Consider the following 12,128-nt stretch of genomic DNA (forward strand, 5'->3'; position numbering starts at 1 on the left):
TACATAAATTATTCTTTTTCCAGAAAATGATTTACATCTAAATCCTTATCACAGTTGGAAAATTGATTGAATGATGAAATGGTCATAAGAGGAGGAGAAAAGATCTTGCAATATTAAGAGCTGACCAGCAGCATAGCTTTCCATAAATGCAATAATGCCAGTGAACTGTAGCCATTGGAAGATTGCATCAGGAAGAAGATGACTGTTTGCAATGCCAGTTATAAAGCATTCAAACTTCTTTAATTTTGTGAATATTTCAATCTATGAAAATGTGATTGGGAAATGTGATGTGAAACGTGAATGACAGAACTGCTCGTGATTTGCATCTTTTATGCCAATTTAGGAATAAAAAGAATGGCAGGAGTACTCGGCATGATTCTCAAAACTGTGATTCACTGTGATTATTGGAATGTTTCAACTGTTTACTATAAAACTCAGCCTTGGATGTTAAAATGCTGTGAAACAGTTAATATATTCTAACATGTAACTGTGCTTTGAAAAAGTAAATGTAAGATTATGATTTTTTAAATTTTAATGACAATCCTTTACTAATGAATCTCATTCACATTTTATCACTCTGAAAAATATTAAGAAAATAAAAGTGATGTATGCTTAGCTTAATTTGTTAATCTTTTTTAGCATATGTAGTCAAAAATCTTTGTACTGAAGTTGATTGTACATTTATATTCATGCTATAGTTGTAGCTCCCATTGCTGTAATATAATTAATATTTAATTCAAATCTATTTAAAGCAGGCGTATTTTTTGTACAGGCGTATTTTTTTGTACGGGCGTATTCTTTTATACGGGCGTATTTATTTTGCAGGCGTATTTTTAAGGGTATGCTTGAAATCTAGGCGTAATTCTATTTTTAAAATTTCCAAACGTATTTTGAATTTCCAGGCGTACTTTTGCATATTTCGGCCAAAAATACGGGAGGATTACGCCTCGTGTACGCCTGTATTTTACATTATACGCCTGGTTTTATATATTCATTTCAATAGAGATTTCCACAAGGATTTTTAGATTAAAATACGCCTGGATTTTTTAAAAAATACGTGATTTAAATTTCGTACGGGTCTGAACTAGTGATTTCAAAGTCACAACATCATCTACAGCATTGTGTGCAGAGTAGACTATACCTGAAAGACACTCACAAAGGTTTTCCTGTCGATAAGATGGTAATCCAGGTTTCAAAAGTTTGAAGAGTTTCAGAGTGTCAACAAAACCATCCACTACTTCTGGAAATTCAGTTATTTTGTTGCATGCTTGTAAAGCACGCATAAGAACAGGACAGTCAAATGACTGGATGTTATGTCCAAACAAAATCAATTTTTTACCAAATTGATTACAAAAACTAAGTAAGCTGTCAATAGCTGCAGAAATTGTTACTGCATCCTTTTCCTTTTCAAAGTGGAATAGTTTTCCATTTTTTTCACTTATCCCAGTTACTTTCTCAGCCTCTTTGGTAGAACGTACACTTGAAACTTTTCTTCCTCTTCCAGAAATGCCAACTGAGTAATGTGACATGTTCTATCTAAAATATTAAATGTATAATTAATACAAATAAATCAAAATCATACAAAGTCATAAAAAGTTATCTTTACCTTGGTAAAATGATGTGCAGATTGCCAGTTGAAATCTTGATTTTGTGAGTAATTAATTCACAAAGCCAATTACAATCATAAGCACAACAGTTATGAATATAAGTGTCCTATATTTATAAGGTATTATAAATTTCATAACTGTAAATTTTCTTATACTTGTGATGATGAGATGTTTAAATTAAGTAACAGTCCTGAAATTGATATTACATGTTGTTCAAGCTTTGAAAGAATGAGTGGAATAATTCTAATTTGTGGAGGGTTAGTGTTCGCAGGCAAGGATTAATGGTTTGTGGGGAAGTCTTTTTGTGGTTAACTTGTTTATTCACTGCAGGAGACTCAATACCTTGACAAACAAGCGATGTTTGTAAAACACGTATGCCCCCTTCCCTAAGGCCATGCAAAGTTAATTACTTGGTTCTCAGGCCTTTTTTCAAGAAATATGATGAGGGAGGGAGGTATTTTTTTTCTTTTTTATTGCCCCCAAACATGATGAGGCAGCTTTTTATATTGTACAAAACCTAAAAAAATGATGAGGGAGGTGATTTGGTGTTTATATTTTATTGATTTAGAAATAAAAAGGGTCAATGAGGCACCCTTGGAAGAGATGAGGGAGGGCCTGATAACCAAGAAATTAATTTTTTTTTGCCTAAATGATATGAATTTTTCAAAGTCCAAGGGGCATAACTCTACAGATCCAAAATGGTGCTATCATACATGTACTCAAAACAGAAATTGACCTATGTATTCTCATGATTAATCTGTTTGCCAAATTTTATTTCAATATGTGCAACCTCTACAAATAAATAATGAACAAAAACTGCAAATAATTGGAATATTTTTAAGTCCAAGGTGCATTGATCTGTCAAAAAATGGCTTGATCGTATTTAAAACAGATATTGGCATAGATGTTCAAAGGATAAATCTGTATACCAAATTTCATTTCAATATGTGTAATCTCTGCGAAGAAAATGAACAGAAACTGATGATGGGCCAACAGACAGACCGACCGACCAAGAGACAGCAGCAAAGCAATATGCTCTTTCTTCTTTGGGCATAAAAAAATCGTTCATGGGAAGTAAATTGGTGGTTAAGGATTACCTAAGAAATCCATGAATATTGGTCCCTAACGAATACTGATGATTCCACAGTACATTATGTATATGAATACACATGTATTGTAAAAGTGAATTCCAACCTTATCAAAAATTTGAACATTTGAAGATTATAATATTTATGTAAATATATGTAAGTACCCAAGCCAGTTGTTTCCATATCAAAATAAACAGGTAAATGGGTTTCTCCACTGAAGTCGACTCTATCTTGGTCTGGCCGAATGCATGGGTCTGGAATACTGGCAAGAATTGTATCAGTTTGCTGACATAATCAAATCTCAGATGATTATGTGGGGCCTTCCTTGTATTCTTGACAGGCAATCCTCTGCGATCTAAAAATACAACATGCATTTTAATTGCAATACACTGTACACAAGATTTTTCATATGACAAAATTTAAGAAATGAATCTTATTTTTGAGAATTCACAAAGTACATGATGTACAATGCTTCATGCCTGCATATTATCAAGATATTTAAGGAATCACTGTCTAGTTATGAGAGTATGCCAGGGCATCAACAATAGTTGGAAACATGGGATAATTTGCATAACAGTGATTCCTTATATTTCCATTTCATTGTGAAATAAAATTGTAGATTTAGACTTTAAAAATGTAGACCAATAGATTTGAATTACATGAGGACTTCCATGTCAATTTCAATAGTCCTTGCACACTGACGTCAAACACAAAGGCAACCACATGAGATGGTTTCTGTCCGACTGTTTTTCTATATTTGGGTCAACCTCGTGTCGTAGACGTGATATGGTAGCTGCATCATCATCGCCAATAATGGTTGCAACTCTCTCACCACTTTCTTTCACTTTCTTCACCATTTCAACTACCATATCCTGTTCCATGGCTTTGGAACTTCCTAAAATTAACAAAGATTTTGGTAATCAAATGTTTTAGGCTTAAGATGTGTCTAAATATGTTTAAAAAATTATATGTTTAAAAAAATTACTGTATGATATATTGATATTTTAAACATAAAAGAAGTGGGCTTGACAAAAAATATTTTAGTGGCTATTGGCATGGACATTAAATATAAAAAACTTATGAAAATTTGTTATGCCAAACAGTAAGCAGAAGTTGTTTTGTAATTTCATGAAAATCGTTAAGAAATCATTTATAAATACAATATACAGAAAGTACCGCTAAATACGCCAACAACTCATCACCAAGTAATTGTGCTAAATTTATGTGCATGTACAGTATTTTTGGAGATCAAATGTAAACTTATGTTACAGGATAAACAAAATACATGATAACTGATTTGAAATGGAAGCAATATTTGGGATCAGGTGAAATCATTTATAACTATTGGCCAACAACTCATCACCAAGTAATTGTGCTAAATTTATGTGCATGTACAGTATTTTTGGAGATCAAACATACAGGATGATAACTGATTTGAAATGGAAGCAATATTTGGGATCAGGTGTAACTGTTGGCCCATGGGCTATAAGGTTCACATGAGTCATGTTAGGATTTCTGCCTTTATATTTCACTGTAAAACTTGGATCATTCTTTTTCTAATCAGTCTTTTCTAAAAATTTCAAATAATGCATTGAGGTTATTGAAAACTTAATTACTGTTTTTTTGGATTCACAGATTTAATAACATTGTGAATATCAAGAATTTTAACAACACAAGTTATTTTCCCCCATACAGTACTTTGTGGCAAGTTGATTGAAATTGGCACAGTTTTTTTTTAGAAGTTTACAAAAAAGTATACAGATAATCTTAAAATTCTTGTAGGGCCCCTAAAGTGAAATTAAAAGTTTTGTTGTTTTGTCATATAAATTAACAATAGATATAATCAATCATTTACCTTCCCAATTTTTATAACAAATGTGTGGTCTTGCTGGTAGGTTTTCCTTCGCCGGATGTGCTCAAATACGACATGACTTTATTCTACAGTTCCAATCTAGCACTTTTCCAGTCTTTGCTTCAATCATGGTTGCATGTCCTAAATTACAATAATGACAAGATGAATATAACAAACAGTGAATTTGATAATCTTCATCTAATGATTAAAATATGAACCAACCCTGTGATCCAAACACAATTTCATGAATTCGAATCTTCTGAAACAGTGTTTTCATTTTATAATATCTTCAATTTAGATCAGAGGTTGTGAGCTTTGTAAAGTATTCAAAACACAACTTACATTTTTTAGCCATTTTTAAAGAAAAATTTTAAAATTTGAGGAAACGGATGCAATTCAAGACAACATAATATGTGGACTAGAGAGAAAATTACATCAATTTTAATTGATATGCAGTCACCAAGGGTTTGAGTAAAATTTAACACATTTTCAACTAAAAATGAGCAGTTCTGATTTTTCAGAAATTCACAGGTGCAAAAGAAGCCCTTAGTGGACTGTGTTGTTTGTTCCAGATTTTATTCTTTGAACAATTTTATAAGGTCATATGCTATAAAACAAATTTAAAAAGACTTGTTTCCTTCATAGTTATATATGTAAGTATCAGTAAATATACCTACCAGATAAACTGTTGTACGCTTTTCCACTAACTCTTCTCTGCCAGCCAGCATCTACCGAAGCAGAAATCTCGCTTTCTCCATCCATTTTCCTTTATAAAAATATGATGTATTATAACTAAGAATTTTCAAAAAAGATCATAGTGAAACATCCCTTTCACAAACAATTCAAAATGTGTGAGGAGCCATTATTTGTTTTCCTGCTCTGTTATTTTTTGCAACAAAGTACATTCATGCACAAAAAAATTCATGCTAATTCCGAGGACAATATATAGTCAAGTAATTACTTCATCGATAATTCAATTTAATCCTTAATGTGTAGAAAAATTATTTTATAGAAGATTTATAATTATGAATGAGTCTATCTGTACAAAACCAAATCAAGAAAAGCTAAAAACATTGAAATTCCATTTCATTGACTATAATTAATGAAAAATGAAGGTCCATGTACAGTTGTACCTAAAATTGCTTTGAGAGTGAATGCTTTTCATTGTGACGTCATAATAGAGCGACACAAAAACACAATGCTCCATGACATATTTCATGTCTGGAAACTCAACAAAAACAATTCGTAAACAACAACAAACAGGATGCATAGATTGCATTAGAATGGAAATAACTATCTTCTATTTTGGTATAGTTATCGCATAACTATATTGCGATAGTTATTCCTTTTTTTTAAATAATAAAGTGCCGCGCCACAGCATGATACGCCCGTCAAAAAATTACAATTTTCTTGAACAGTTTAGGTGCAAGAAAATCACATCAACCTTGATTCTAAGATTTCGATGGTTTTTCCATTCCTTAAAATATTTATCCATCCCCTGTGATGTAGGCATCAATTATAATAAATATTACATCACTGATAGATTTCTGTGCTGGTTGTGTTAGACCTTGTCAAATGCCCATCATCAAATTAGTCTTAACAACTTAATCTATACCAAATTAATTTTGAAAAGAAAAGGCTGGCCATCAAATGACATATGTTATAAACTGACCAGCAGTTCTTCTGTCTAATCCCCAAAGGGTACAGATAAGGTCACTGCTTAATCAGAGCGACTGAGACAGCTAGCCTTCCTAAATTGAACTCATTAATTAATCTTTAACTGGATGCTTGTCTACTCATTACTACCAAGAGATGAATGGTTCTGCACTATCTACTATAAATTTAATAAAATACTCAAAGATTTTTTTTGGTTGAGATTTAATGTCCGACAGGTTTTAATATGTAATTCATATGGACATGCTGATTCCACCCCACCCCAAAAAATTAGTTTTTAAATTAATAATATTACATATCAGATTAGTCTATTATGCAATATCAAATTAGTTTTAATTACTTTTCATCAAATTCATTTTAAAACTTTTAAAACAACAAGAGCTATTTTTAATCAAACAGGCTTAACCATTTGCCCAATACTCAAGGGATATAGATAACACCAATGCTAGCTCCTCGCACTCAAAACCCATTAATTTCTCTCTAATTTGACATGCAATTTTCTGTTATCAAAATTCTTCTTGACCAGTGCTTGATAATTACACTCATGGGAGAGGCAGAATTTCTCTGACATACGTTACATTTGTTATAGATTGCTGTTAAGTATATGCTGTTAAGTATATGCTTAAAAAAAAAAGTATTTTCTTGATTTAACACTTTTTTAATAAGAACAGTGCAATACTCTTACATTATTTGGGATGTGTAAATGAATAGTAAAAAGACACATTTTTTTTTAAAAAATTCACTTAAATTAAAGGTCACAGTGACCTTGAAATAGGTCGCGACACACCTTCTACCTAAGATGCATAAACTGGCCAAGTTTGATGATTGTAGGTCTTATGGTTTTCTAGTTATGGGATTTTTCCATATTTGGCTATAACTTCTTAAATAAAGGTCAGAGCGACCTACTTTTTGTGCGCAACACACCTTCTACCCAAGATGCATCAGATGACAAAGTTTGATAATCCTAGGCCTAGTAGTATTAAAGTTATGAGCCGGAAACGAAAAAGCTAACAGACAGACGGACGGACACGAAGCCTATAACATAATACGTCCCGTCTTAAGACGGGCGTATAAAAATCCATTACCCTCCAGTTAATAAGTTCTCTTCCTCTTAACTTTGTTTTGCCGAGTCCTTCGCAAGAGCTTCTATTACCGGACCAACCTCTGCCTGTCTGTTGGCAACCATTTTGTGGTGAACAGGAGGTATATTTAGATGCTGTTGAATTGGGTAACTCCTCCACCTGCATGGATCATTTCTGTAAATAAATGTTAAGTAATTTTTTTATTAAATGACAGGCAGACATACAAATATAATTGCCATAATATATGATACAACCTATCAAAGATGGGCTTATAAACAAAAGGCCCATTTGACAAAGTTGGATTTGAGCCATTGAATAAGAGAACTAGTAATTATAAAGCATATCATAAATACAGGATCTCCCATGCTTTGTTGTTGGATATAATCTTTATCCAAGTTGTGTGGTTTCTTTTTTAACCTCTAGCCTTGGCTAGTCATATCCACAAAATAAAGGGGTAAACATAGGATAATCAATAATATCTCACCAGTTCCAAGTTTTGAATTTACATCCCAAGTTCTTGAAGGATGAACTCCATGCCTCTTTCCTGTTGGGACATTATTCACATGGTTGCAATTAGAATTACTACATGGAATCTGAAAAATTTGAAAAAATCTAAAAATGTTTGACTCTCAATTAATTCCAGCAACTTAGGCTTAATTATAAAATTGAACAGCAAGCCTCCCTCCAGTTTTACTTTTTGATTTCAAGGTCATAAAACTTTGATATAATTACGGCTGCATTTCATTTCCGGAATTTTTGGTTAATATCAACTTTTCATTTCCGACATTTTTTTGTTTTCATTTCCCACATTTTTTTTGTTTTCATTTCCGACATTTTCAAATACTAGTACATATATGTAGAACCTATAGTACCAGATATGATAACTTCACTTATGAAAAATTTAAAGGAATAAATCATACATAAATCACTGAAATCTAATTTTGTAAATCTTTCAGTGACTTGGACATTAGTATGTTGCTGTCACTGACATTTAATTTTATGCACATTAAATGTGGTGAACGTTTTATGCTCATTGAACTAGATGTTTTGTTTTTTTTGTTTTCATTTTTTTTTTACCTAGACTATAGTAGTGCTACTTATGAAAAATTTGTATATGTATCTAGATGTTTTGTTTTTTTATTTTTTTTATTAAATACGTTTTATGCTCATTGAACTTTTTTACCTAGACTTAGTGCTACATGTATATGTATCTAGATGTTTTGTTTTTTTATTTTTTATTAATATTTATGCCCCTCTTCGAAGAAGGGAGGGCATTTTGCTTTGCTGCTGTCTGACGGTCGGTCTAAAGGTCCACTTAGTTTCCGTTCATTTTCTTCACAACCGTTGCACATACTGAAATCAAATTTGGTATACAGATTTATCTCATACGTGCTGGTGATACAGGCCAGAAGATAAACTTTTGCCTTATCCACGGGAAGATGTTTTATCAATAGCACTTCCGGTTTTGACACGATCCCTCGCTTCAAGATTTTATTTTATTGAAACTTTTATTTGTGAAAATTATTGCCCTAATAAAATAAATGACGAAGAGCGATAATATCGTTAAAAGCAAGAAAAAGACTCGTATATATGTCAAAATAGTGTCTTATTCTATCAAGGAACCTGTATTGGCTACTTGAAGACAGATCCCCCCCTTTTAAACCGTTCTCGGTGAAAGTAAAGCCTAGCAGTTAAATTAGTGCTATAAGATTCCTTTAACATGTTCAATAATGCTTTCTCATATTATACTACGTATGCTTATACTATACCTTAAGTAATGAAAAAAAAATGTCGGAAATGAAAACAAAACATGTCGGAAGTGAAATAAAAAAATGTTGGAAATGCTATGCATATTTCCGGAAATGAAATGCAGAGATAATTACACATGTACTTCACATTCTGGTTTTTACAAGTGTGGTACATTAGTCTACCCTAGTTTTAAGGACAGACATATGAAAATATGGATTCAAAATTATATGTTACTATAACAGGAACTTTTTAAAATCAAGTTAACATGGTTATACTATTTTTAATTGTAAATGCCCTTCAAGGGCACTACCTATCTTCACTAAAAATATTCATATAGGCCTGTAATTTAAAAAAAAACAAAGTATAAGATTACCTTTAAGATAGCGGCCAATCCGTAAGTGTTGATCCCTAGCTATAGTGTGATGGAGATGAAGTGGGACACCACACTTATCACAGGCTTTGAGGGCTTCGGCCAGTACCCCTAGTTCAACGATCCGTCGGCCAGTGGACCAAGTGCTGTCTGGCTCAGACGAACTGTCTCCGTCAATAATGACGTCCTTCGTTGATATGTCCTATATGTCTGGGAAAGACGAAAGAGACGGAGCAGCGGCGTGGCGTTGTCCTGGGCATCCCGCGTAAGAATGATCTTTCGTAATAGCGGACCGAATCCTAAATCGCATGGATGGATACCTTTTCCCTTCTCTCTCTCTCCTTTGCGGTGCAAAACCAACTTTTCTTATTTACTTTACGCATTTTTGACGTTTCGCCTTCTCTCGGTGTGTAAACAGACGACAATGGGCTTAGTGCTTGTCGTAAATTGCGCCAAAGGCAATCGGGAGAAGAAATTCGCAACGTTCACTTAAAGAAATTACAAAAAATCTTGTTAAAATAAACCAAAGACAGGATCACATCCAACAATTTGCTCAGTGTCTTGTTTTTGTCAGAGTAAAGTTGTGGCGATAAATCAAGTTGTGATTGATTTATTCCTTAGACTTATCGTAATCATTAGGATAGATTGGAGGAGTCGTTTAGTCTTATCACTTTCCCTCTTAACACATGTTCAACATCCATCCCGCCTCTAATTTTTGTCGATTGCTGAAACAAGACTTTAAATGTTATGACAATACACGGCTGCTGTTATTTTTCTACCGACATTTACACCATTGTAACTTGTTTTTGCAAAGAAGTTGCTCATTTAAAACCAGAAAAAAAAGGAAAAAACCAGATGCCGAGTGGCAGCCAAACGTGTATTCCAAAGCGACGGGAGTTAGATATTAATTATGAAAGCCGAGTACGTCCCCGCGACATGTGTTTGTAAACATGAATGAACAAAATATACATGAGAGAAGACTGTACTTTAAGAAGGATGTCCGCGAAAAACAGATGTAATAGTTCTACAACATAAACAAATTATTAACAGAGTTCAAAAGATTCATTTTGCATGTAAACATAACTAAAGCTAGCCGACGTTAAGTTAAACAATTCCTCGCTCCCTCCCCTCCTCTCTCTCTTTCTTTCTCCTTTTAGATATGAATTTTCATATTTTTTAGAGCGAGAAAAAAAACAAGTCTTACTTCATAATTTATTTTTATAGATTCTAAAGTTTATCCCCAATTGTTTGATCAATCAATTGAATTTTGTAACAATAAACAGAATTTGTTTATTGAACATGTACAAGATACAAGATGTTTCATTTACCAATCAAAGGTCCTGAAAGGCATTTCAATATATATAATTGCGCACAATTTAAACATTTTACAATATAATTTTTATTATAAACAGTTATATAATTGACCAAGTTTAATTATTTTCAGGGTCATTGATCAGTTGACAATACATATGTCCTCTCACTCCAGAGGAATGTCAATGATCAAAAGACAATACAAAAATAATTTGTCAAATGATATCAAATCTGAAATACAGTTAAGAAGGATTAAATGAATACAGATCCCAGGTTTTCTATTTGCAATAGTTTGCCACTGAGGTAACTTTATTATCAGAGTATTTTGGAATATTTAATTTTTTTCCTGTTTTTGCCAATATTCCTTACATTCATTTTCCCCAAATAAATTTATACACTAACTTTGTATAAAGGCAGAAGATATATTTTCAAACACAACATTTCATTTTAAATATAGTTTTCTAATGCATTAATCTTATCGTAAGTCCGGGGAAACAAAATTTCAATGCTTACGATATACATGTAACGTTAAATTATGTAAGAAAATGCCATAAATTAAAACGATTCAAGAGAGTCAAACTAATGTTGTCATACAAGTAATATAAGAACAACCCTTTATTTGAAAATTTAGCTTCAACTTGGTAGTATATTGTAAATCCAAGCGGTGCCCTTATCTTTTGACATGATATATCAAATCAAATCTCTCTGTAAAGAAATAATCATGTTTTAAACCATTTAAAAAAAGAAACGTAACATTACAACTTACCTGCCAAAGTGAAAAACAGAAGAATAGGAAGGTGCATCAAGTATTCCTTTCCTTTTAAAAGCGCATAAATGGACAAACCTTTTTTTCGCATTTTTGTCAATTTTTTCTAGACAAGTCTGAACGGGAAAGTTAATCAGCAGGTAATATAGGGGCGCGTGGTCACTCCGCATCAAAATAGAGACGTTTATTGCGAACTAGCACCCATAGTTCGTCAGTTAAACAAGTTTGATGATAAGCCTCGAAGTATCACGAACTTCCAAACTCTTTCGCCTGTCTCATTTAGCCAAAGTATCCGAAACATTTGTTTAGCTGTGTGTTTATGCATCTGGATTTGCGATTTCTTTGCATTCGTTACATTTCTTCTTCTGAAGGAATCTCGAGAAATGCAAACAAAAATTAGATAGAGTATTTGTATCTTGCAAAAGGGAGAAATAAAACTATTTTCTATAGCGTTTGTTTTGGAGATTGATTTTAAAATTTTTTAAAGGCATTTTATAGAATTTCTGAATAAATGACGTTCCTAACGGGTCTGTATGAAGAAGTGATGTCAGTTTGTGGAAGGGGAGCAGCCCTATGATTCTGCTTTTTCGAATATGAGATTTAGGTGGGTGAACAAGCAGATTTAAAAA

General features: G+C 32.7%; 1 protein-coding gene and 1 long non-coding RNA gene across 2 annotated transcripts in view; both read right to left on the reverse strand.

Annotated features, from left to right (window-relative positions):
* LOC134244411 (uncharacterized) overlaps nucleotides 1–11,640 on the reverse strand; it is an 18,769-nt gene extending 7,129 nt beyond the window's left edge. Inside the window, exon 1 of the mRNA XM_062726682.1 lies at nucleotides 11,500–11,640. Coding sequence (XP_062582666.1) covers nucleotides 11,500–11,590 — 91 coding nt within the window. The 5' untranslated portion in view covers nucleotides 11,591–11,640. The remainder of the gene's footprint in view (nucleotides 1–11,499) is intronic.
* On the reverse strand, nucleotides 1,107–5,298 carry LOC134244424 (uncharacterized). The gene is made up of 5 exons (XR_009987218.1): nucleotides 5,225–5,298; nucleotides 4,551–4,688; nucleotides 3,355–3,590; nucleotides 2,860–3,050; nucleotides 1,107–1,536 (listed from the first exon to the last, which is right to left on the reverse strand). It is a non-coding gene; the product is annotated as an uncharacterized LOC134244424 (long non-coding RNA).
* Nucleotides 11,641–12,128: the final 488 nt, after the last annotated feature.

The sequence above is a fragment of the Saccostrea cucullata genome, unplaced genomic scaffold (genome assembly GCF_032062105.1).
Source record: "Saccostrea cucullata isolate Sc308-1 unplaced genomic scaffold, CSIRO_AGI_Scuc_v1 ctg1149, whole genome shotgun sequence".
Taxonomy (NCBI): Eukaryota; Metazoa; Mollusca; class Bivalvia; order Ostreida; family Ostreidae; genus Saccostrea; species Saccostrea cuccullata.